The sequence below is a fragment of the Mus caroli genome, chromosome 2 (assembly GCF_900094665.2).
Source record: "Mus caroli chromosome 2, CAROLI_EIJ_v1.1, whole genome shotgun sequence".
NCBI classification, from domain to species: Eukaryota; Metazoa; Chordata; class Mammalia; order Rodentia; family Muridae; genus Mus; species Mus caroli.
In genome coordinates, this window is record NC_034571.1 from 72,493,349 (window position 1) to 72,518,413 (window position 25,065).

Below are 25,065 nucleotides of genomic sequence, written 5' to 3' on the forward strand. Positions count from 1 at the left end.
AAAAACGACACTAGAGTCTCAGAAAACAAAACCAGATAAATACACAAAACCTCTCTGGTACTAGCATTACCACAGCTCTATAACAATCACTGATCAATACCATGTTTGAAATCTCATCAACAAGACATTTGGCTGAGTGCCCTGGTGGTTTACAGACTTCCTAGAGGGGATCAGAAGACATTAGTCTGCTAAACTCTAGAAACTTAAGGATTCCCTCAATCTCATAGTCTTAGTCCATTTTGTGCTGGCCTAACAGAACAGCTAAGACAAGATAATTTATAAAGAGCCAACATTCACATCTTACAGTCCCAGAGAATGAGAAGGCCAAGATCAAGGGCTGTGTTTGACAAGAATCTTTTTGCTGTAGAAGGCAAGAGGTCAGACTTACAAACTTGCCATCCTGTTCATGATGATGGTATTACTCCATTCCTGAGGATGGAGTGCTTATGAGCTAAAAACCTGCCACACTGTTGACACTGGGGATCACACTTCCAACACGAGAATTTCGGGTGGCATTCAAACCATTAGAGTTTTAAACTAAGATCTTGACTTCACCAGCACCTCTCCACTTTCAAATGAAAAAACACCAGTAGATATTCAATGATTGAGAGTGGATCATGAATTCATGCTGGTCATTTGCTTTAGCAAACATGCTATATGGCCAACTATAACTATAGCTATGGTTGTAGTGTTACTATTGTTATTTACTAAATCTTACAATTTACACCCCTTATCACACATGTTCCATTGAATAAAGACAAATGTGTTCCTAAGAATCTGATGTTGGTTAAACCTGCTGTGTGTGTAGGAGGTTACTGGAGAAAATCTAGAGAGGAACGGAGTGTTTAAGGTAAAGAGAGAACCTTTTCCTAGATACTAGAAAAGACCACAGATATCATTTTAAACAGTTGGAAAAGGATGCAATAACATAGTGATAGTATTGGCTAGAAAATTAGGAGAGGATAAAAAACAGGTTAATGGGGGAAGCAAAAGTTATATTTATACTTAGAAATAAAAGTAAGCAGACTGAAAGAAGCATATATTGCTAATAGACATAAGTAAATAAGGTAATAAAAATGTATCTTCCTATGTTACAAGATATGGAGGAATAAAGTGATGGCTGATGGGGAACCTTTCAGTCAAAACAGAGATGACTGACTCAACAATACTTTGTCACTATAGGAGCAGGCCTTCATTTAAAAACCTCAGGTCAACTGCACTTACCAGAAAAAAGAAGTGGGTTTCTTGGTCTGACGCATCACATGACTGACACAGACAAAACTGAGGTTAGCTATTAATCAGAAACAGAAAGGTTAAGGAAATGCCCTATACATCTTCTCTCCCTAAATCACTTATCAATTATTAGGTATCCTGGTAAGCAAAACAAAGCAAAATTATCAGTGGGCGTGAAATTCATTCCACTTGTTTGTTTTTGTTTTTTAGCTTTGAGAATTAAATTATACATTGATATATATTTACTCCTGTTGGGACTATTTACAAAAAAAAAATCGTGGGTATGAGAACATGAGAGAAGAGAGAGAGGGAAGGCAAGTCAGAGGTTCAGTGAGCAGAGCACTTCTCCTTAGGTGGAGGGAGGACTCTCAGAAGGAGGACTCTCATGAGGAACAGGGCCTCTATTCTCCAGCAAGGACAGTCAAGGCACACTGGTCTTGATGAGCTCTAGTAAGGTGAAAGCTGAGATAACTCAGGGTAAGGGTGGGGTTTGGGTCAGCAGACTGGCATATATACAATTACATATAAATGTTATAAAATTATTGCAATAACCCAATATTAACTGCCAAAATATTCTGCCATCACAGGGCCTGCATAGTGGACACACATACTCTCTCTTCTACTTTACCTTGCTATAGTGAGTTCAAGCTTTTCTGGCACATAAAGCCCCTAAGCCTCTTGGCCTTTCTAAGGAAGCCATGGGGAGCCAAACAAGATTAGTAAGTCCCAAGATTACTCAGAAGAAAAAAAAACATTTAAATAAGGACCAGATGGAGTGGTAGAGCAGAGGGAATTATGGGAGAAAACTTCTATTAAGCATACTAAGTACAACCAAGAAAAACTAATTTATAAATATTTCAAATCTGATGAAGTCTTGAAAATGTTCTAACTGACAAGGGATAACAATTGGAAGCTAATTGTATAATCCTCGTTTATTTGAAATGTCGCTGGCAGCTATTATTTATTGTTCTGCTGTTATTGATTTATTTTAGTAATTATAGGAAGCCTTCACATACTCATTATTTCCATTCTACAGCACTATTTTTACCCATTTTAAGTTTCTCAAATGGTAACTTAACAGCAGGCATGTTTAGGTATAAAATCCAAAAGCAGAAATGGATTGCTTTTGCAGGAACAGAGCGCCTCTGTGTTGGCTTCTGTAAGAACCAAGTTCATAAGCTTTCACCTAGAGACAGCCTCTTACTGGGAAAGCAGGTAGGGAGGCACAGGGTTAGACAAACTTGTAGTCAGCTAAACAGCAATCAATTTTAGAATACCCACCACCCAAATGATACATGTAACATAATAATAGTTTAAATTATTATATTTTTATCTAAATTTAAAGTTTAACTAGAAGACCTTTGTGATTTTACTTGCTAAATGTAGCAACAGAAGACAAGATCTTCCTCATTCATTAGTGGGAAGTAAGGAAAAGAAAGTCAATGGAAAGACTGAACGCTGAGGCCAGAGACACACGCTCTCATTAATCCACACCTACCTCAGCAACATACCTCAAAACAAATTGCAAACTCCATCAATTATTCAGACCATTGGGAAGTGGGAAGGGCCTACGAACTAGTCATGTTCTCAATTAAACCAGCTTTACCCCCATGGGCTACATTACAGAAGTAACTGTTTTTTATAAAATCAGCTAACAAACAAGTCCAGGTTGTTGACCTCTGATATAAAAGTAAGAGCTGTCAGCAGATCACTTCCTCAGGACTCCCCAAATTCTATTACCTATAAAGAAAAATTGCTGGCGAGATTGAGGCAGATATGACAAGTTAGCTCCTGCTTCCCTTGAGTGGATTTTCTTCACTGTGTGTAATATGACAAATCCCACTATACTAGAGAATTCTGATATACTATCAAGGCTTTCATTGAGTAAACACATAGCATCATCTAGAATTTCAAGAGAAAATGTCAGTATCTGATAACCTTCTAATTCTCAACCCACAAACACAATTAGTTTCCTGGGCTTTGGGGTGATGAATGTGAGTTATTTCTAAAACAAAGTCCATTGTACAATTCGATGATGGCTGGAGACTCCCGAAGGAATAAAAGGTCTTTACAATTATGCTACATCTAAAGCCACATCGACTTCTGATGAAAATGGCATGTTTTACATCCTGGCATTTCAACAGCAACACCATTTTTATCTTAAATTACTTCTTAGATCTCTCTCTCTCTCTCTCTCTCTCTCTCTCGTGTGTGTGTGTGTGTGTGTGTGTGTGTGTGTGTGTTTGTGTATGAACACTGCATGCACAGGTGTCCATAGGTGGCAGACATGGCAGATTGCCAGGAGCTACAGTTGCCAGCAGTTGGGAGTTGCCTAATATGGGTGCTGAGAACTGAATTCAGGTCCTCTGTAAGAGCAGTGCATACTCTTAACTGCTGAGCCATCTGGAGAGATGTTTTATCCTGGATCTTTAATTGCCTGTAATCACTTAAGCTAGGCAAAGATCCGAGAATTAAAAGAAGGAAAAAGTGATGAAATTAAAGGTTTCCAAAGGTCTTTCAGACCACACAAGAGGAAAAAAACCCATTATCAACATTTCAATATATACATCTCAGTCCACCTGGACGCCGGCTACACCATGCAGAGAACAAACACTCTAAGAAATCATTATTTTTTATTACTAAGAATAATAACAAGAACACACTGTTCCCTTAAATATCTTGGTAGTTTGGGTCACCTCTGATTCAAAACTCTCAACAAGCATTACCTTCTGATGGAAAGAAAAGCCCAAGGACGGCACAGTCATTTCATCTACTGACATCCATGAAAGCAAACAAAAATTGTTTTTGAAATTTCAAGATCAGGTCTTTTCATGACAGAAGATATTTTTTCCAAAAATGTTAATGCCTCTTAGGACAGTTTCAATGTGATGCCTGATCTCACCCTGCTCTGAGTACATACGCACGCAACCAAGTATTGGTTGTTTACATAAATATGAGATGTGCAAACGCTTCTGACTGCCTGTAACAGGGCTTTAGCATGCATTAGCAGAGAAGCAGGGGAGGCGTCATGATGAATTGCAAAACACAGTCAGGCCCAGTAAAGTGGTTTCTACATATGCATTGCAATGAAGGGGTTAGATACTGTACACTGGCAGGGCACAGCTATGTCCAGGGCTGGACCATGTCAGCAACTTCTGATGGGTGGGTCCTGGATAAAACAGCATAGAGAACTTTGGAGAAATGGCAATGGCTCCAAAGCAAAATTAATAAGCTTGTCTTCTTGAGGGTCTCACTGCCCCCACACACACACACACCTGTCTTCTTGCTTTTCTTAACTATACAGACACGTTAGCACACACAGTCAGCTTTGGCAGAACACCAAAATCCTGGTAGTGGACCATCAGTTGACCAGTACCATAAAAAAGAGCCGCTAAATGAGAAACCATGTGCTTGGTATAAAACTCATTTCATGCCTTTAAAAGCACACAGTGGCTTCTAGCGAGATAGTGGCCCTGGGACTTGCCGAGACAGATTGGTGAGCACAAATGGTTTGCTCCTGATGTGACTGCTTAGCCAAGCTTTACATATGCTGGCTTCCCGAGTCTTTGAAGGAGCGTATAGTCATCTATAACTTAAAGCTGCAAAGCACCAACAGCAGCCTCAACTACATTTAGCAAGAAAAGCACACTCACATATATGCTCAAATCCCATGTGCCATGTTAGCGTCCAATCAATAGGAACAGATTTCTCTGTGCTCCTAACACACCCAGTGCATAATAAGCATAATGCTATCTGAATACAACACAACATGCACGCTCCTTTTCTTATACAGAAACAGCTCTGATCACATAAACTTACAGTAGAGCGGAACCTAGGCAATAGGATCTCTAGCAGGAGGCTGACTTTGATCCTGCCCTTATCTTACTGGCCTTCCAGTGCCCCACACTTGAAATGTTATATCAGAAATATTCTGAGCATGATTATCCGGTCATTTAACTTTCCCAGGTGAGCACCAGGGAAAGTTACATTTTAAATGATTAAAATATGCTACATTAAAATATCACATCTAGTTCATGCATGCTCCATAAAGAAATACTGTTCATTTTCCCCTCTTGGTCAGTATACCATCACTAGAAACCAATTACTGCAGGCTGTCCACTGCATGACAGGTCATAACTTTTAATTATTAATAATGTCAGACTTAACAAGGTGTCATCTACAGTATGCGAGCCGTTGCTCTCACTTTCTCAGCTACCTTGTAAACATGATTTGTTTCCTCCTACATATTTTTCATGTCAAAGACTCTGCAGAACGTATTTGGTTTACAGCCTCTTTTTTTTTTTCTTATACCTGAAACACATAATAACACTGCTAATTGCCTACTTTCGGTAATGATAGCAAATCGCGTATCACTGACTTGTTCTGAATGTTTAAAATGCAGAGGAAGTCACCTGCTGGTAAGATGTCCCCGGCACACAGCTAGTACAGGGGAAAAAAGGATGCTTATCACACCCATTCAAGAGAGTTACTTCCCAATAAAATTAAAGGCTGTTCGATTTGCTCTTCAATTTTCCCCTTCCCAAGTGCCAGCCCGATATAATAATCGCCAGTGATGACTCCACAGGATTCAAAACAACGGTTAAAAGAATCTGTTCCTGGCATTCCCAGACCCCAGCACCCAAGTTTTACAATAAAAGATGCTCACCTCTGCTGGGAAGTCCACTCCACATCCTGGCAGGGATTTCAGCAGCTTCACGAGCAACCAAGTTGGATAAACAAAACTTCCAGGATGCGGCCAGCGTGATGTACGGTGCTACCGGGACTTGGCTCCAGCCTGATTATCCGTGACAGCCCCACACTACATCAGTGCCGCTCAGAACCTTCCCGTGGCTGGCTTATTTCACTCTCATTGAAAATCCTTTACACGCTGGCAGCATCTTAGGGAAGGACGAACGCGCTCTGAGTCATTTGTTAAGAAAGCAGAGCAGCAGTTTCAATCTGGATCTCTATGCGTGCTGAAACCAGCAGCACTGTCAACGTACGCGTCGGAGGTGGATTTGTGCCGAGAAACAGGCAACCTAAGCCTTCATTATCAATGCATGAAATCAGCCACTGTGATCAAATTCAAGCAAACCACAAAAAGGATGTAATTATGAAAGGCTCCACAGATTTAGCAACAAACCTTGTGGAATGAAGAATCGTCTTTCAAAATTGTGTGAATGTTAAAAATAGCTCTGGCTTTTCAACAATAAGCAGGGTAGAGGGAAGAAATCACTAGTCTCTAGCATAAACCCCTAGGCACTAAGGCTGCAAAAATCAAAACAGCTATAGGTTCCCAGGACTTCTTCATTCACAAATGAAGTCACTAGAGCCTATGACAATTATGATGAAATTTTTCCATATATTTGACAATGTCTATTAAGAAGCAAGTTAAATGTCCTTTAACTCTTAAGTGCCCTCAGTGAATTAAGGTGACAAGGGAAATGTGCATAGCTGTGCTAGCACCAGAACAAGCTGCTATCAGTTTAACTGTAAGTTCTTACACAGCCTAAAATGTAAATGTATTCTGTGTGACAAAAAGAATGGCAATATAAAAGACAGTATACTTGCAATGTCAAAACTTCACTTATAGTTTAAAAAAAAGCATATAGGCTCATTAGACCCATCCCACTTCTGGACAACCCCAAATTTAAATATTTACCTTCTTAGATTATTCTTCCTCTTTTGTTTACTAACAAATATGATGCAAGAGCCTGCTGATGTTCTCGTTACAAGGCATATGGTAACCCTGAAAGGAGCAGTAATTTGGTAGCAAAATACATAGCTCTGATGTGTTCGTGCCAAGTGGAAAGCAAAACAGGACACAAAACATCCATCATAGATCACCGAGATAGCCCTGAAGCCATTCCTAATGGGCTGCGTTCACAAAGGACACACTTAGAGTTCTGTGCCAGTGTTTACACCAGGCTTCAGGTTCTCACCGAGTCTGTAAGGGTGGAGCAGATCAGGGTGTTTGCAGTAAAGCCATATTTTGACGAGAGAATCTGTGAAGGACTGGATCGGTGCTAGCAATGTGACTGATTCCAGGATGCTTTTAACGGTGGGTGTGTGCAATCTACAACACCTGTGTAAAACTGAGCACTAGGTGCAAGGTGACAGCATTTTGGAGCAATAGCTGACAAGCCACTCCCACCAGGGTTCCTCACTCTGTTTCTAGATGCAGGGTTCATTCCTGACACACCAGTAGGTAGACTCTTTTTGTGGAGACAGCATACAGGCATGCATGAGTAGACATAGGCCCGGCGTGTGTATGAATGCACAGAGCCGGGCACTGCTGCCCTTTGCAATTATTATTGCCTCTTAGATTCCATTTAGTTTGTGAAGACCCTAAGACAATAACTGACTGTATTATGAGACCATGACCCTGAACACCACAGATTTCCCAACTACTCACTAACCTTGTATTTCTTGCTTCCTCTTCCTCCCTTTCTTCCCCACCCTTCTCTCCCCTGGATACTGATGCAAGTGCCATCTTAAAAAAATACTACATGGAAGGCTGTTTCTGAATATTCTTCCATTATTACTGCAAACAAATATGCTTAGCAATTGGATAACAGTTAACATTATGGACCTGGAGAGACAGCTCAAGAGGTTTACAGCATGTGTTTCTGCTTCAGAAGACCTGGCTTCCATGCTTAGCATCCATGCAGTGGCCTACAACCTCCTGTTACTCCAATTCCAAGATGCCCTCTTCTGGATTCCAAGGGCACCAAACATACACATGCTGTTCACACATGCATGAAGGTATTCAAACATACACATAAAATAAAAATCAAAGAATCAAAAACATCGGTATGTATTCAGTTTGTTTTTATAAAACATTTACTTTGTGATGCATTTCAGATACCAATATTTTTTTATTTCTGGAAGGTGACCCTCCATTTATACCATAAATGACTGGCATGACATATCCTGCAAATCTGGATCAGTAACCCTAATCAGGCACACTAACATTTCTGTAGCAAAATATGCATATTCATATAAGACAGAATAAGTAAACATTACAATTAACCTCAGATCAGTTCAGGCCAATTTTCCCATCAGTATGAATTATGAAACTCCCTGGTTTCTGGAAGTTCTCAGGTTGCAAGATTTACAGAGTAAAGGCTTTCTGCTTAAAAGCTCAGGCCTGGAAAGTGGTACCTAAGCAGGACTTGTCTTGCATAACTAAAAGACTTGGGAGAGCAGCGGACCTTTAGCAGGACAGGCACAAAAGGGAAGACCCTAGGAAGTCTGAGGTACAAAGCTGAGCAAAAAGGTGGCAGTAATACAGGGTGACAAAACTAGGACGTGGGGACCTCAGGCAAGAAGCAGCCATCCAGGATTACTGAGCAATGACAAACCCCACCCATAATATCAACCACCCACTGGTTACTTGGTATAAGGCCGGTGTGTGTGCATGTGTGTGTGTCTGTGTGTCTGTGTGTTTGTGTGCAGGGTATGGGAAGGTCAAAGCAGGACACTGGGTGCTCTCTATTACTTTGAACCTTGTTGCCTTGAGGTCTCTCGCTGAAGTGGAAGTATGTGCCCTGTTAGGCTGGCTGGACAGCAAACTCTCAGGATTTGTCTGTGTCTACCCAGTGCTGGGGTCATAGACAAGTGCATCCATGCCTAGCTTTTTACCTGGATGCTGGGAATTTGGAATTAGATCCTTCTGCTTGGAGATCAAGCACTCCTCACACACAACATATCTAGAATCACATCTCACGGGGCGTCGCACGGGGCGTCATCGCATGGGGCACTGTTAACTTTCTATCTCATTTGCCTCTACTATGGTAGTACTTACTTGCTCTACTATGTGTAGACTTCCCAAATAATGTACTTTAAATTTTATTTTATATTTTTATGGGGGTGGGTTTTCTGGTTTTGCCTGCATGTGTATCTCGACACCATGTGTGTGCCTTGTGTCCAAGAAAAACCACAAGAGGGTGCGGATCTCTTGCAACTGGAGTGACAGATCACTGAGCAGCCAGTGTTTTAACCACTGAGCCATCTCTCCAGCGCCTTGAATAATGTATGTTCAAACGTAAGCCTAGTTCAGACCTTTAGCACAACAAAGCTTGAATTTCACTTAAGGCTTTGATCCTACAGAACACTAGCCACTGTCTTAGAACATTTCCTAACCACCTTTTGGGAAATAGGTTTGCTCTGGTGGGAAATTCCAGAGAGGAGGGGTGTGAACAGAAGTCCTCAGGGTTTGGGGGTCTAGTCGTAAACCCTGGAATATGATTGTAGAGTCATTTTATAAGAGAAGGAGAAAACCACATGTTTCTGGTGTTTTGTGTTTTTTAATTGTTTTTACATGAGTCCATATTCTCTCTTTAGCTACCAAAGTGAAATTTAGATGGTTTGATAAAGTTATTTTAACTTGTAAAAGTAACTGGCTTTCCTGGGTGACGTGAAACACAGAATCAAATCGTAACACCCTTACCTAAAGGTCATACTCTCCTGACATATACTTCTAAAGCATGTTCATACAGGAATAGGTGAACTTCCAGCATCGGTAGGACAACAGTCTATGGGCTAACAAAGCAGGCTTATATGAGAGTGACCTCTGGAAATAAAGTGGGTCAACACACCATGAACGCTGCTATGCTCAGCCCATAAAAAATGCAACAACTTGCCCGCACAGCTCCTCTAGACTTTTCATCTTCTGAGAACTAATGTACTTCACAGTTGGCCCAAGAACCAGCTCCCAGAAAAGACAAAGCCAAATACCAACGCCACAGCTGGCTGTAGCATGCCACAGGGATTTCTAACTGAGGCAGCCTCCTTCCCTTGATGCTGTTAGCGTATGAAAGCAGAACATCGGTGTGAAAGAGTCAAGTCAGTCAGGGTGACAATACATGGGTCCCATGGCAGAGAGTGAGCTCATTAATTTTACATCACCATTGAAAGAGCTACCCAAAGCCTTTCGTCCTAGATCATTTTAAAAGTGGTAACATTTATTTTTCAAGAAGGCATTGGGGCTTTAAAAATACCTTTGATGATTCAAAACACTCACCACCAAATGCTTGCTCTGATGGCCTGAGACTTGATGTTCACACAGAAAAGTGTTGCTATTTATTTTTCAAAATTTAAAAATTGATGCTTGATGCTATACATCCCTTGTTTTTTAGAAAATGAAATATACATGAAAGTTCATAGCCCAAAGCACCCTACACGTTTAACTCCTTAACTGAAAATAAGGCCAAACAGTCCTTTTAATTCTCTTAAACTTTTCTATTTACAATCCTCTGTGTATTCATTCTGTGGGATCCTGAAGTTATATAATTAGCACCTTTGTTTACCGTTTTAACCCCCTGTACACATGTGGAGCTGTTTTATGATGATTTCAGGTCTACCTAACTGGTAGTTCTAAATCTGGGACATCATCCAAACTGGCAAAGGGTCTCTCAAAGGTGAAGCATCTGGGGAACTGGGGTCACAACTTCAGCCTGCATCCTATTTCCAAAGGACTCTCATTAATAAGAGCCTCAACCCCAGTAATCGCTTCAGTAGGACTCTCAATTAAATATGTCTGGGTAGACAGATATGAGCCAACAATAGCATCCTTGCTTGAATATTGAATATCAGGATTTTGTAAAATACTTCAAAATTAAACAGTCACCAGTACAGGTGAGACAAAGACTCAGAAAACATACAACATTCCCGGTGGTGTGTGTCACCTTCTGAGTTCACATCGGTGAGAGACAGTTCCTGGTTCTCTCATTAGGATCTAGGAAAACATGGTAAGAGAATAAGAGATGCTCATGTGTTCGTGTCTATTCTCAAAAGTCCAAGAGCAGAGGGCCTTTCCCCTCTATAGTCCATCATGTCATGAAAACTCCTATGCCCTGCTCAATAACAAAACTGCATGATCATTATTATAAGAAAAAAGTCTTTTTAGGGGGAAAGTACATTAAAACTAGTTTAGCCACCTGCCTCACACTAAAATGAAACTGATAACTTCTTCTTCAATTATTTGTTATCTTTTCATCTTGGCAAAAATCTAATCAGGACAGGAGATGACTCAGCAGTGAAGAACACTGGCTGCTCTTCCAAAGGACCAGGTTCCATTCCCAGCATCCACACAGTGGCTCACAATTGTCTGTAATTCCAATTCTAGGGGAGCTGGCATCCTCTTCTGGCCTCTCTGGGCACTGGGCACACACCAGGTACAAAGACAAAACACTCATACACATAAAATAAAATAATAATAAATGAAAAAGAAAACCAACAGTACACAGTATAGAACATACCTGTAAAGACTGCACTAGGGAGTTGGAGGCAGGTGGATTATAATAAGTTAGAGGCTGACCTGGGCTATATAATGAGACTCTTGTCAGGATTCTTTTAAAAGAGAAGAAATGGGGAGGGAGGAAGGTAAAAGGCCTCACCTGGAGTCCCACGTGAGCGTGTTCTACTAGCCCTGTCTGCATCGAGCACGCAAACTTAGACATTTTCAATCTCCCTGTAATATTTCTCCATAAGATTGGTGAGAACAGATCATTTAAGCAGCCATCTTTATTCTCCCAAACTGGAGAACTAGCTTTCCCTCCACTTCCTCAAGAACACACAAAAGACTCCCCTGCAGATTTCCTAGCACATATAAAAATGCTTACAAAGTCTGTAAACGTGTTTCTGCCTCTGTGTGCATAGCCACACACAACACTCATCCTTTTGTGGGGTACCTCCTTTTCCAAACTCATTAACGGAAGTTCCACCCACCTTTGGGAATAAGACAACTCCCTCACTTTCTATAGACTTTGGGCACCATCGTGTGGTAAATCTGTGTCATTGCAACTTCAATCTTGAAGTTTAAATCTCAGGTTTACATCTAATGTCTGGGAAAATGCACGTGAGGATAAATTTAGCATCTTAAGTCTACATGAGATGCAAGATGAGAAACAGAGATCTGTGCATCCCACTTCCCACACATATTTTACTGGTCATAGTATAAAATACAGTGTCTCGCACCCACAAGCTGTTCAATAGCACCTTTTAAAACGTAGAAAATAAGGGAACAGTTTGAAACAAAAACCATTCAAGGATTCTTGGGGTAAATGAACCACATATTCTTTATTCATTCTTCAACTGAAGGACATCTAGGTTGTTTTCATTTCTGGCTATTACAAATAAAGCTGCTATGAACATAGCTGAGCAAGTGTCTTTGTGTGGTGGTGGAGCATCTTTTAGATACATGTCCAGGAGTGGTACAGCTGGGGGGTCTTGAGGTAGAACTATTCCCAGTTTTTTTTTTTAGAAACTTTCAAATTGATTTCCAAAGTGGTTGTACAAGTTTGCACTCCCACCAGCAGCGGAAGAGTGTTCCCCTTGCTCCATACCCTCGCCAGCCTGTGCTCTCTCTTGGGTTTTTGATATTAGCCATTCTGACAGATATAAGGTAGAATCTCAGAATCATTTTCATTTGCATTTCTCTGATGACTAAAGACATAGAACATTTCTTTAGGTGCTTCTTGGCCATGCGAGATCCCGCTGTTGAGGTCTGTAACCCATTTTGTAATTGAGTTATTTGGGTTGTTAGTATCTAACTTCTTGAGTTCTTTATAAATTTTGGCTATTAGCCTCTGTCAGATGTAGGGTTAGTGAAGATATTTTCCCAATCTGACAAAAAAGAACATTCATGGTATATACTAAATTATAAGTAGATTTTAGCCATAAAATAGATAATAGCCATGCTGGAAGCAAGAAGAAGAAGAAGAAGAAGAAGAAGAAGAAGAAGAAGAAGAAGAAGAAGAAGAAGAAGAAGAAGAAGAAGAAGAAGAAGAAGAAGACTAGGAGGAGGAGGAGGAGGAGGAGGAGGAAGAAGAGGAAGAGGAGGAAGAGGAGGAGGAGGAGGAGGAAGAGGAGGAGGATGGGGAGGGGGAGGGGGGAGGATGAAGAGGAGGAGGAACCACCACCACCACCCCCTCAAGGGAGGATGGTTGAATATTTCTCAAAAAGAGAAAAAAAATAGATATGAGAGGTCAATGGAAGGAGAGACTGGGGATAAGGAGGGGTGGGGAGGGGAGTGGGATGGGGCCTGGAAGATCATATATAGGGAGAGCAGGGGAGAGAGAGGGGAAATCAGTGGTTGGTGGGGGGATACAATCTTTAGGGTGTGCCACAAAACTGGGAGGGCTCATAGGGTCTATGGGGGCAACTCTAAGCTGAGACTCCTAGCAGTGGAGGAATATTGATCCTGAAATGGCCACTTCCTGTAGACAGGCAAGACTTCCAGGGGAGTGATAAGGACAGCAACCTACTCACAAAACCTTCTACCCAAAAACATATCCTGCCTACAAGATGTTCATGGACAAAGATGGTGCAGAGACTGAGGGAATGGCCAACCAATGACTGCTCCAAATTGAGACCCATCCTGTGGGCAAGAACCAGTCCTTGGCACTCTTAATGATACTCTGGTATGCTTGCAGACAGGAGCCTATATAACTGTCCTCTGAGAGGTTCCACCCAGCAGCCAATGGAAAGAGATGCAGAGACCCACAGCCAAACATTAGATGGAGATCAGGGAGGATTATGGAAGAGTTGGGAGGACTGAAAGACTTGAAGAGGACAGTGACTCCACAGGAAGACCAACAGAGGCAACTAACCTAGACCCTTGAGGGCTCCCAGAGATTGAATCACCAACCAAAAAGCAAGCATGGGCTGGACCTAGGTCCCTTGCACATATGTAGCAGAAAACATATTGGTCTTCATTGCCCCAACAACTGGAGGAAGGACTGTCCTTGAATCTGTTGCCTGCATGCCTGTAGACTCTGCGCTCCTAAATGGACAGCCTTGACTAGTCTCAGTGAGAGAGGAAATGCCTAGTCCCGTAAAAACTTGATGTGCAGAGAGGAGGGGTAGTGGGGGGATAACAACCAGAGTAGGGCTTCCCCTTCTCAAAGGGGAAGTGGAAGGTAGAGTGGAGGAGAGGACTTGTGTGAGGGGGTAGTGGGAGGAGAGGGGGGCTGATATTGGGCTGTAGCATGAGGGAAGAAAGAAAGAAAGAAAGAAAGAAAGAAAGAAAGAAAGAAAGAAAGAAAGAAAGAAAGAAAGAAAGAAAGAAAGAAAGAAAGAAAAGAGGGAGGGAAGGGGAGGGAGGGAGGGAGGAAAGGGAAGGGAGGGAAGGGAGGGAGGAGAGAGAGAGAGAGAGAGAGAGAGAGAGAGAGAGAGAGAGAGAGAGAGTATCAATCAATCCTGGGGGTGCACAGACTCAAAGTTTCACCATGTTTCACCTGGAAAACCCTACTCCATCATCCTAACCCCCTGCTGCAAAGTAGAGTTTTAGCACTTACCTTGTCCTGACCCCGAAGTGTCCATGTCTTAAACTCAAGCTCAGTTTAAAATTCCAAACGTAGAGCTGGAGAGATGACTCAGTGTAGTAAAGGAAACCCGGCGCTAGTCTGACAACCTGAAAGGGCTGCATGTGACAGCACACTCCAGTAATGTGGCAGCACACTCCTGTAATCGCAGCATTGCTGATGGTCAGACAGGAGGATCCCTGGAGCTTCCCGAGCAGCCCATACAGGCCAACCAGTGAGCTAGAGTTTCAGTGAATGTGCGCACACACTTGAAGGGCAAGGGCAAGGCGCCTCTTGTAGAACGTAAGTAGGGTCATTTTCCATCACCAACTTGGGACTGGCCGGCTCTGATGCAAGCCATCACTGCAGCCTCACTCCTCCTGACTCACTGTGTTCCTTTGCCATACTCTATATAGAAGGCCCCAAAGCAGAGGCTGATGGTCAGAATGAGCTTGGCTACTGATGGCACCAATTGCCCAGACATATACCTGACACCACTGGTGGCCACCCACTCATGAACATGCAGAGTCTGTAAGAAAAACCTACCTGAGCCCAGCACACAGTTCTGACCCAGAGAATGGGGATTATATGAAAATCATATTTAAGGGGGCGGGTAATCTGTTAAGGTCTCCGGCCATCTTTTCAAACTTCAACTGTTTCTACCTCTCTGTTCCAAGTCCATCTTTCCCTTTCAGAGGTGCCAAACCTGTCCTCAACTTGACCTTCTGAACATTTGCTCTCTGGGTCACTTCGCTTGCACGACTGACTTACCTTTAGCCTTAATGTGTCAACCTTACACAAAGATTAGAGATCCCTTTCGAACTTGTTGCAGATGAGAGAAGAAAATGAACCACTGAGTCAGTAACCAACAGGAAAAGTCCAATGTCAGGTGACATCAGGTGACCTGACCTCTTGAAACTCTTTGTGTCTAATTCATTGCAGCAACCACTGAGAGATAACACAGTCGCAGGGAAGACTTGAGTCTGTGATGTCAGGAAAAGGGCTTGCTCTCTCCAGCCTTTACTTTCCTCCAATATAATGCAAGTGGAATTGTACACACTGTCAGAATGAATTTCAACTGTCAATGTGATGCAAAGGTAGGGTCATCTAGAAAGATGGGACCTCAGTTGAGGGACTGCCTAGATCAGGTTGTCCAGTGGCCGTGGCCATGAGGCATTTTCTTAATTGCTAGTTGATATAGGATGGTCAGGCTCACTGCAGTGAGTGCCATCCCTGGGCAATAGGCCCGGGCTGTATACGAAGGGTAGCTGCTGAGCAAGCCAGGAGAAGCAAGGCAGCCAGCAGGGGTTTTCTTGGTCTCTGCTTCAGTTCCTGTCTCCAGGTACTTGCCTTGCACTCCACATTTGGCATCCCTTAACGATTGACCATAACCTGGAAGCCAAGCAAGCACCGTCCTCCGTGAGCTGCTTTGAGCTGGTGTTGAACACAGCAAGAGCAACCTTGAACGCCCACCTCACAGTCTCGAAGCCAAGGATAGGTGTCAGTCTTCCCAGGATCACCTCCAGCTGCAGCATACCTCTGATCTCATCTGGGTATTTGTCTCTTGCCACCAAGCAGGCTCCTGGTCTGACCTTTCTTATCTTTAAACATCATTTGAGGCAAAGCCCTGCCTAAGGCAAGATCCGAAGCAACTCCCAAGCAGTGAACTCTTTCCCATTCTGAGGAAACATAGATCTCAAAAGACCCAGAACAAAGCCGGTTCCCACCAAACCCCTCAGGCGATATGGTTCTCCGTGGCAGGCACAAACATTCCTTAAGGACAGGGTGAACAACACGAAAAATGAGTGTTTGTCGCTCTGTCTGGCAAGGATCTTGCTGCTGACTCACAGGACAAGGGCATCGGAGTGAGAGGAATTACTCATTGCCGTGTGTGTGTGTGTGTGTGTGTGTGTGTGTGTGTGTGTGTGGTGTGACAGAGACAGAGAGAGAGAGAGAGAGCAAGAGAGCGAGTGTGTATCTGTGTGAAGGGGGCCTCTAAGCAACTGAAGCTGCCCCTGATGTAGACATTAGCCGCACACTGAACATCACTGAACTGGTTTGTGGCTTAGTTTCCATGGTAGACCTCCCCTCCCCTCCCCCCCCCACCCCAGTCCGGACACTGACCATTAAGCACAAACTTTGAGATATCTGCCCCGCCCAACATGCATCAATAGTTGGGAGGTACAAACCCTGCAGTGAGGAAGCAGTCCACAGACTCTGCCTCATTCCAAGCACCAGCCTCGCTTCTTCCAGCTTGCAGCTCAGTTGCCATTTCACACGTTTAGCTAAAGTGAAAACCTCATGTTCTGGGTACAGACCATCCTTGACAGGTTATATCCAGGCCCTGCAGCACAGCAGCAGTTTGAGCATTATCTGGGAAGCTATTACAACAACAAGATCTCTGGCTTTCAGCTGAGAAATTCTGAATTAGTAGCTCAGTGCTGGAGCCCAAAATACGCTTTGCAGCAAGAGGTTATATGATCACCATTCAGTCCCCGCTGGTTTAGTATGTTCAGATCTTTCTATCTGAAACAGTAAGATTCGCATTCACTGAGAAGCCTTGATCCCCAAACCTGGCATGCTAATAAGGTGGCATTAATAGAGAGAACACTCAATGTTGACCTCTGGTCAGCTCCACAAGTGCCTGCAATGGCGAGTGCATATGCACACATATGCATAAGCCCTCTCTCCCCAGCCACGAAATAAATGAAATCAATTCAGTATATAAGGGTGGGCTATTTCTGGGCTCAGTATTTCTCATTGATCCATGTGTTTATCCATTACAACCACACTACCTTGATTACTGAATCAATGTGGCTAGATTCTTCACAGCTTATCTTTGTCTACATTGTTTTAGCTGTTCTGGGATTTGTGCTATTTGCACATGAATTTTAGAATGCTTGTGTCTATATTTGATTCAAAACACTTGTGAAATTTTAGTAGGAAATTTTATAAACATACAAGATCAATTTAGGGACACTTGACATCTTAAATATGTTGAGTGTTCTAATCCATGAACATAGTATGTAGCTCCATCTGTTTATGTCTCTGAGTTCTTTCTTCAGTATTTTATAATTTTAAGCATATAGATGCTTTTAAAAAGATAAAGCTGAGTATTTCATTTTAACTTAGTATTAGCGTTTACGGTCCTGTTGCTTTTTGTAATTTGGTTTCTACATTTTCATATTCGGTATATATCTATGTGATTTTTATGTGCTATTTGATTCTTATATAACCTTGGCTATACCATTTCTAACAGCTCTCTTCGGAATTTTACCATATCATTTATAAAGAGAGACCGATGCTTTTATTTCCTCTGTTCTAATCTATGTGCTCTCTATTTATGTTCCTGTTTGATTTCAGAGTCCAGTACTCCCAGGACTTCGTGATGAATTAGAAGCATTAAAGTGAAATTCTTCTTTTGTTCTAACACCTAGAGGCTAAACGTTCAATCTTTTAACATCAAGCTGCATGCATTCTGTGGCTTATCTTTATTGAATTTAGATAATTATCCTTTATTCTGTTTAATAAGTATTAGAAGTTATCAAATATTTCCAAGAAAAACAATGCATCAATTACTATAATCACCTGAGTTCCCTTCTTAAGTTTGCTGACATGTTGAATAACTTGACTGATTTTTAATAGACTGAGCTAGATTTATTTATATGCCCCAAAGCTCTTTGGTCATAATTTTTGTATGTTTCTGAATTAAAACTGTTTACATTTTGGGAAAGTTTGATTCTAGGTGCAGAAGTGATATCATCTGATAACTCTTCTATATATCTTTTTCTGCTTCTAGTATTATTGTGATACTGGTCATATAAAGTAAGTAATTACGCATTTCTTCCTCTTCTATTTTCTGAAAGAGATTGTGTGAAAGTGATGTTAATCCCCCTTTAAACGTTCAGTAGAATTGCCCATGGGCTTCAATACTACCCCAACACTCGAAGACTGACATGAAAAAGAAGAAGCCACTTCCTAAATAGTTATCAGGTAGGACAGTATTATGACCCCCCTCTTTTCCCTTAGAACATGAAGTGGTTACAAGCCCTACCAACATATCAGTAGCTAGAGCCACTAGGGCAGAATACCACACTGAGTGAGTGGCTTAAACAACCTCAATTAACCGCTTCATGCTTGCTGCAGCTAGATGTCAGGAATAAAGGTGTCCGGTTGGCTGACTGCTTCTCTGTACTCTTGAGGGATTCAGCTTTAAGTTATGGTTAGCTATTTACTCCTCCTCTAGTTGACTATTTTCCAGCCCCCTATGCTATCTGCACAAGAAAGAGAAGCCTCCTCCCTGCAAAACGTCTGTTCTTTACACGTCCCGATCCAGTTGGTTCCACATTTTAAAGATGTCCTCTGACTATGTCCTCAAGCTCCCCAGATTGTAACTTATGAAAATGGAGGCACAACTTTTAACATTACTACAGCAGTCAGAAAAACCAGAGGCACACATAGTTGAGAAATGGTGCAATGTGGAAGGCAAGCTGGAAGACACAGCTACCTCACACAGGACCCTCAATGACCAAGGGACTACTTTGGGGAGGCCAGCTGTGACTCACAGAAACAGCTGAGGCAGCAGGCTCCAGCGAAGAAGAGCACTCTCCGTTTGCCAAAGCTGAAGGAAAGTAGTCACCACTCCTTCATCTGAACCCCGTTCCCGTCTCTAGGGTTGACGGTGGACTGAGGCAGAGCACAGAGACAGTGTCTGCGTGGAGATCTACTCGAAGCTCCACGGGTCATGGCACTAAATCTTCATCTAGATCAATGAGATCAATGCTTTATAAGTGGAGCTCCATCTTCCTCATCAAAGAGTCCTTCTGAACAAAAGACAGCGAGAAGCTATGAGTTGACACTCGGGTTGAGAGAGCTGCTGCCCAGCAGAAAACAGCAGTGTGACGGATTGAGGCTGAGAAAAGCCGGTGGGGAGAAAATGATGCCAGCCTTGGTTCTCTTTGAGTAGAGGCTCAAAACGGTAAAAACTGTGCCTGTGCCACTCACTGACTCCTGCATCCTGTGACAGAAACGTTCCTCTGTCGTCAGGCTATGGAGTTGTATCATTTTGAATGACTAAGGTAACTACAGCCATTTGACTGAGAGGTAATTCTCAAACCATTACTCAGCCGATTTGCTTTCTAACTGAGATATCAATTTTCAGCCTAACACTAACATATTCTTAACCGGGAAATGAATACAAGCAAACACATGCTTCTATGAACAATTGCAATTAGCATTATAATAAACAGAAATTTATTATAGAATTATGACAGAAATGGAGAGTAACTTCTCACTCTCATAAGCATGTATCTTATATCACGGTGTGATAAGCACTGATTAGGAGAATTAGCTTAATGAAGTTAAACTTACTTTATACTAGGCAAGAAAAGTGGTTGCGCTTAGCTTTAAATACAAACGTTATCTGCACACAGACATTTCTAGCTGCAGTCAATGTGGATCTGGGTATAGTATACAAAATCCACACCCCAACAGCTGACACACCTACATTGTCTCCTTTGATGTTGAAGCCATGAGTTGGGAACAGGCACTGGCCAGATGGCCAGGGAGCTCCTCTACCTCACTTAAGGGCAATCTTTTCCAGCCAAAGAACACCCACCTTGAGTGGAAACCTTCTCTAGAGGTAACCATAGAACTCAATTCTTGTTAGTTCTGCCAGATGAAGCCACCACTGAGTAGCATGTGGAAGAGGAAAGGCTGCCCAAGAATGAGGTAAGGGGCTGAAAAGGCAGTCCACTGTCCCACCTGGAGATCCATCCCATATACAGTCATCAAACCCAGACACTATTAAGGACGCCAACAAGTGCTTACTGACAAAAGTCTGATAGAGCCCTCTCCTGAGAGGCTCTGCCGGTGCCTGAAAAATACAGAGGTGGATGCTCTCAGCCAACCATTGGCCTGAACATGGGGTCCCCAATGGAGGAGTTAGAAAAAGGACCCAAGAAGCTGAAAGGGTTTGCAGGAGGAACAACAATATGAACCAACCAGTACTCCCAGAGATCCCAGCAACTAAACCAACCAACCAAAGAATACATATGGAGGGACCCATGGCTCCAGCTGCATATGTAGCAGAGGATGACCTTGTCAGTCATCAATAGGAGTAGAGGCCCTTGGTCCTGTGAAGGCTCAATGTCCCAGTGTAGGGGAATGCCAGGACAAGGAAGAGGCAGTGAGTGGGTTCGTGAGCAGGGGGAAGGAGGATGAGATAGGGGGGTTTTGAAGGGGAAACCAGGAAAGGGGATAACATTTGAAATGTAAATAAAGAAAATATCTAATAAAACAAACAAACAAAAACAAAAAAAGAGTTAAAAACTACATCATGTTAAAAAAAAAAGAAGAGAAGAGAAGAGAAGAGAAGAGAAGAGAAGAGAAGAGAAGAGAAGAGAAGAGAAGAGAAGAGAAGAGAAGAGAAGAGAAGAGGCAGTCCAGACACGAGGGCAGAGGAAGGGTTACAAACTCTCAAGCCTGTGCTTCTGCCTACTCATGGCAGGGTGTGACACGAGAGTGGACATGAGAACTGAGACGCCTGATGGTTTGGATGGGGCCTGGTCCAGCTGTCAGCTCCACAACCGCACTGCTTGCTGGGGGCACTCTAAAAGAGCAAGCAAGACAAGCTACTGTGCTACATCAGTGCTAGCTTACAGGATCATGGAGGTTATAAATGCAGCTGTAGCTCTTTATATACCATCAAGTAAGACATCACCCAAGAGAAAGGAGATAAGGAAAACCTAATTTTGAAGAGGGAAAGAAATAGTGGGTATCACTGATCAATTTTTAAACACAATTTCAAAAGATCAATACAATACAGGCAAATAGTAAGCCCATGGTGTCATGTGTGTGTGTGTGTGTGTGTGTGTGTGTGTGTGTGTGTGTGTGAATTCTCTGAGAGTGAACAAATAGAGTTTTCCTAGATTTTACTCTAGAGAGACAGCCTACGTGTAGTGGCAGTTTTAAGATGACCAATACTTTGTTCTACACCCTCCATTTTCTGTAACAAGACCAGTTTTACAAAAAGGCAGTGGTGCCACAGGGCCTGCTTCCTACCTGTGCTGGTGTTCGGGCCAGGCCCAGGGCAAGGGCAAGGGCAAGGGCCAGCCAGCAGTGGCACTGTGCCCTGGACCGGGGGTGGGGGCTGCCCATCGCTCAGCTGCTTGACCCGCTTTCGATGGGATTTGCCGTCATAATGGACCTGGGCCTGAGCAGCGGAGTTTAGCTGGATGTTGCACACTTCACAAAAGGAGAAGAGAATCTTCTTCTTCTCCTTGCTGAACTGGTCCCCAGGCCTGTCGTTCTTTAACCCCTTTTCTTCAAAGCCCCGTAGGAAGGTTGCCATGTTCATGATTCCATCTTTACAATGGTTGTCGGGGCTTGAGTAGTTCTTGATAACTGAAAGAAAAGAATACAAGGGCCTATAAATATATATGTGCTCTCGTACCTTCCAGTGCAGGTATAATTCATTTTTAATGGTTGGTTTGAGCAAATATGATCTTCAGCCAATTTGAGATTTTTACACCCCTCCTTTTCCTATCACCTCTCCCTCCCTCTGTCCCGTTAACTCCTGCCCATCCACAAGACCTTAGCTAGCAGTGGTCATTTCCAGGGAACCCATTCTGAACCCAGTGAAAGGACAGGGCCTGGTCATGTGTGGCACAGACCTATGTGACTTCCTTCACAGAGTCCATGAAATTGTATATTCCATGTCTCAGAAGTTATTTGTCATGTGTCCAATTCCTCCACTAAGTATGATCTCTGTGGGGACAGACATCTCTTCTCTACGTATGGCTTAGCCCTAGAACTGTACCTTTTACATAGTTGGCCTGTAAACATCTATTCAAATCAGGAAGGATGTTTTGAACATGTGAAGACAAAAATAAACAGAAAGAGCACACACACACCAAACACCACACATACCACATACACAAACACACACCACAGATACAGTTATGCCATACACAACACACCGCACACACATACCACACACATGCCACACATCACACACCACACACATACCACACATACACACACACATCACACATACACATACACATATACAGATACACACACACACACACACACACACACACAATTGCACAACCAGAAGGAGAACCATGCCAGAGTTAGGGTTGAGAAAGATTAAAAACATAGTATGGCTACAACTTACACTGAATTGTGTTCTAAAAACCCCTTTAAAAATCAGTCAACTGGAATTTGCACATATTTTCTTGCAGTTGTAGTGAAACAAATTGTAAATTTCCAGGTTAGCCCATAAATATCAATTTAATCTTTGATGAGCCTGAAATGTAGAGCATCTGGAATTAAAAAAAATAGAAATACAGTATTAGAGTAAATCAATGCATATGTTAAAGGAGTAGAACAGAATCTGAGTCTGGCATAATTTTGTGTTTAAATTCTGATCTTTTCTTTCATTTGCTAGATAGAAAACAGGATCATGAAGAATAATAACCCTCCTATGGGATTTTAAGAGAAAACTTCAGTACCTTGAGACCCTCAGTTAATGAACGTGACCTTGCCTATTTTCATTTATTGTTCAGTTCTTCTTTAAATGGGTAAGTGCTCATTCCACTCCTTCCCAAGTTGCTGGCATTTCCATGCTACCCACGTGATTGTGTTGCTCTTCTGTCTTGGGTTGAGGGAGGAGAAAGCCACTCTGAGAAGACAGGGCTACGCAAGTACAGTGACAAGCACCTGCAGCCCAAACTTGAAGAGATGGAGGAAGGAGAATTTCCAGTTTAAAGCAGAATGGATAGTACGACAAAACTCATCTCAAGACAAAATGAAAATAAAAATGAGAGTGAACAACTGGGCAGAAAGCAAGTGAAATGTGGCATGCTTAAGAAAGAACTGACTGAAGAGGATGGTGCCTGGCCAAGGAGGACGAAAAAGAAAACCCATATAAAAGAATAATCAGGGGGCTGGAGAGATGGCTCAGTGGTTAACAGCACCGACTCCTCTTCAGAAGGTCCTAAGTTCAAATCCCAGCAACCACATGGTGGCTCACAACCATCTGTAATGAGATCTTATGCTCTCTTATGGAATGCCTAAAGACAGCTATGTGTAGTTACATATAATAATAAATAAATAAATCTTAAAAAAAAAGAATAATTAGGACTCATCATGACTGGTGATAGATCACTGTGTATGGAATAAACTTGGGGGTTGAAATATTTTATTGGCTTTGAGTGATTATTTTATCCAAGTTTGTTTTGGGGCTTTCTGGAAAGGAAGGAGAAACTAAACACAAGTTGACAAGTGGTTGTTCACAAGCTGAATAATGAAAATTCAGAAGGGTGTTACCATAAAGATAGATGTTGATTCTACATGCAATATGCCAAATATACCATTTATTTGTACACATATACCTAGCTGTAAGGACAGTTCACATCTTGCTTACTTGATACATAAAATATACTCAGCCCATATACTATCTTACCTGGTGCTACCATTTTAAGGGATTCTATAAAAGTTTGCTTATTCTTTTTGGCTTAATCAGCTATTTTCCTTTGAGTCTACACAAATAGGCTGGTGAGATGACTCAGCAAGTAAAGACCCGTGGTTCCAAGCTGACAACCTGAGTTTAATTCCCAAGACCTACATGTTGGAAGGATACAACTGATTCCCACTTCCACACATGAAATATGGCATGCCTTCCCCATAACTAAAAAACTGGAGCGAAAATCCACACCAAATATACATAAATAGCAACTAAGCAATTCCCATAGCTAAGTTTGAAAATAAGAATTATTATTAAAATGAAATTTGAATTCCACATATTAATATTTTTGTGTTTCTTTAAATGAGTTATTAATGTCCTTCTTAAAATCCTCTACCAGCATCATGAGATATATACAATTTGCAAAACACATGAAACTCAAGAAGAATGAAGACTGAAGTGTGGACACTATGCCCCTCCTTAGAATTGGGAACAGAACACCCATGGAAGGAGTTACAGAAAAAAAGTTTGGTGCTGAGACTGAAGGAAGGACCATCCTGAGACTGCCCCACCCGGGGATCCATCCCATATACAACCACCAAACCAAACTATTGCATATGCCAGAAAACTTTTTCTGACAGGACCCTGACATAGCTTTCTCTTGTGAGTCTATGCCAATGCCTGGCAAATACAGAAGTGGATGCTCACAGTCATCTATTGGATGGAACACAGGGCCCCGAATGAAGGAGCTAGAGAAAGTGCCCAAGGAGCTAAAGGGGTCTGCAACTCTATAGGAGGAACAAAAATATGAACTAACCAGTATCTCCAGAGCTCGTGTCTCTAGCTGCATAAGTAGCAGAGAATGGCCTAGTTGGCCATCACTGGGAAAGAGAGGCCCTTGGTATTTCGAAGATCATATGCCCCAGTACAGGGGAATGTCAGGGCCAGGAAGCAGGAGTGGGTGGGTTGGGGAGCAGGGCGGGAGGAAGGTATAGGGGACTTTCAGGATAACATTTGAAATGTAAATGAAGAAAATATCTAATAAAAAATAAATAA

The 25,065-nt window shown here is 42.3% G+C and overlaps 1 protein-coding gene across 6 annotated transcripts in view; it reads right to left on the bottom strand.

The window, feature by feature from the left end:
* The window catches only part of Znf385b (zinc finger protein 385B), a 385,123-nt gene that overhangs the window by 273,723 nt on the left and 86,335 nt on the right, over window positions 1–25,065 (bottom strand). For 3 of the 6 annotated variants that reach the window (XM_029474268.1, XM_021151791.2, XM_029474269.1), the window contains exons 2-3: window positions 22,720–22,867; window positions 21,603–21,944 (exon numbers count right to left, since the gene is read on the bottom strand). In XM_029474268.1, coding sequence (XP_029330128.1) covers window positions 21,603–21,897 — 295 coding nt within the window. In that variant the 5' untranslated portion in view covers window positions 21,898–21,944; window positions 22,720–22,867. Of the gene's footprint in view, window positions 1–5,899; window positions 6,132–20,042; window positions 20,052–21,602; window positions 21,945–22,719; window positions 22,868–25,065 lie in introns of those variants that run through there. The other 3 variants (XM_029474278.1, XM_029474271.1, XM_029474277.1) reach the window with 3 other exon arrangements.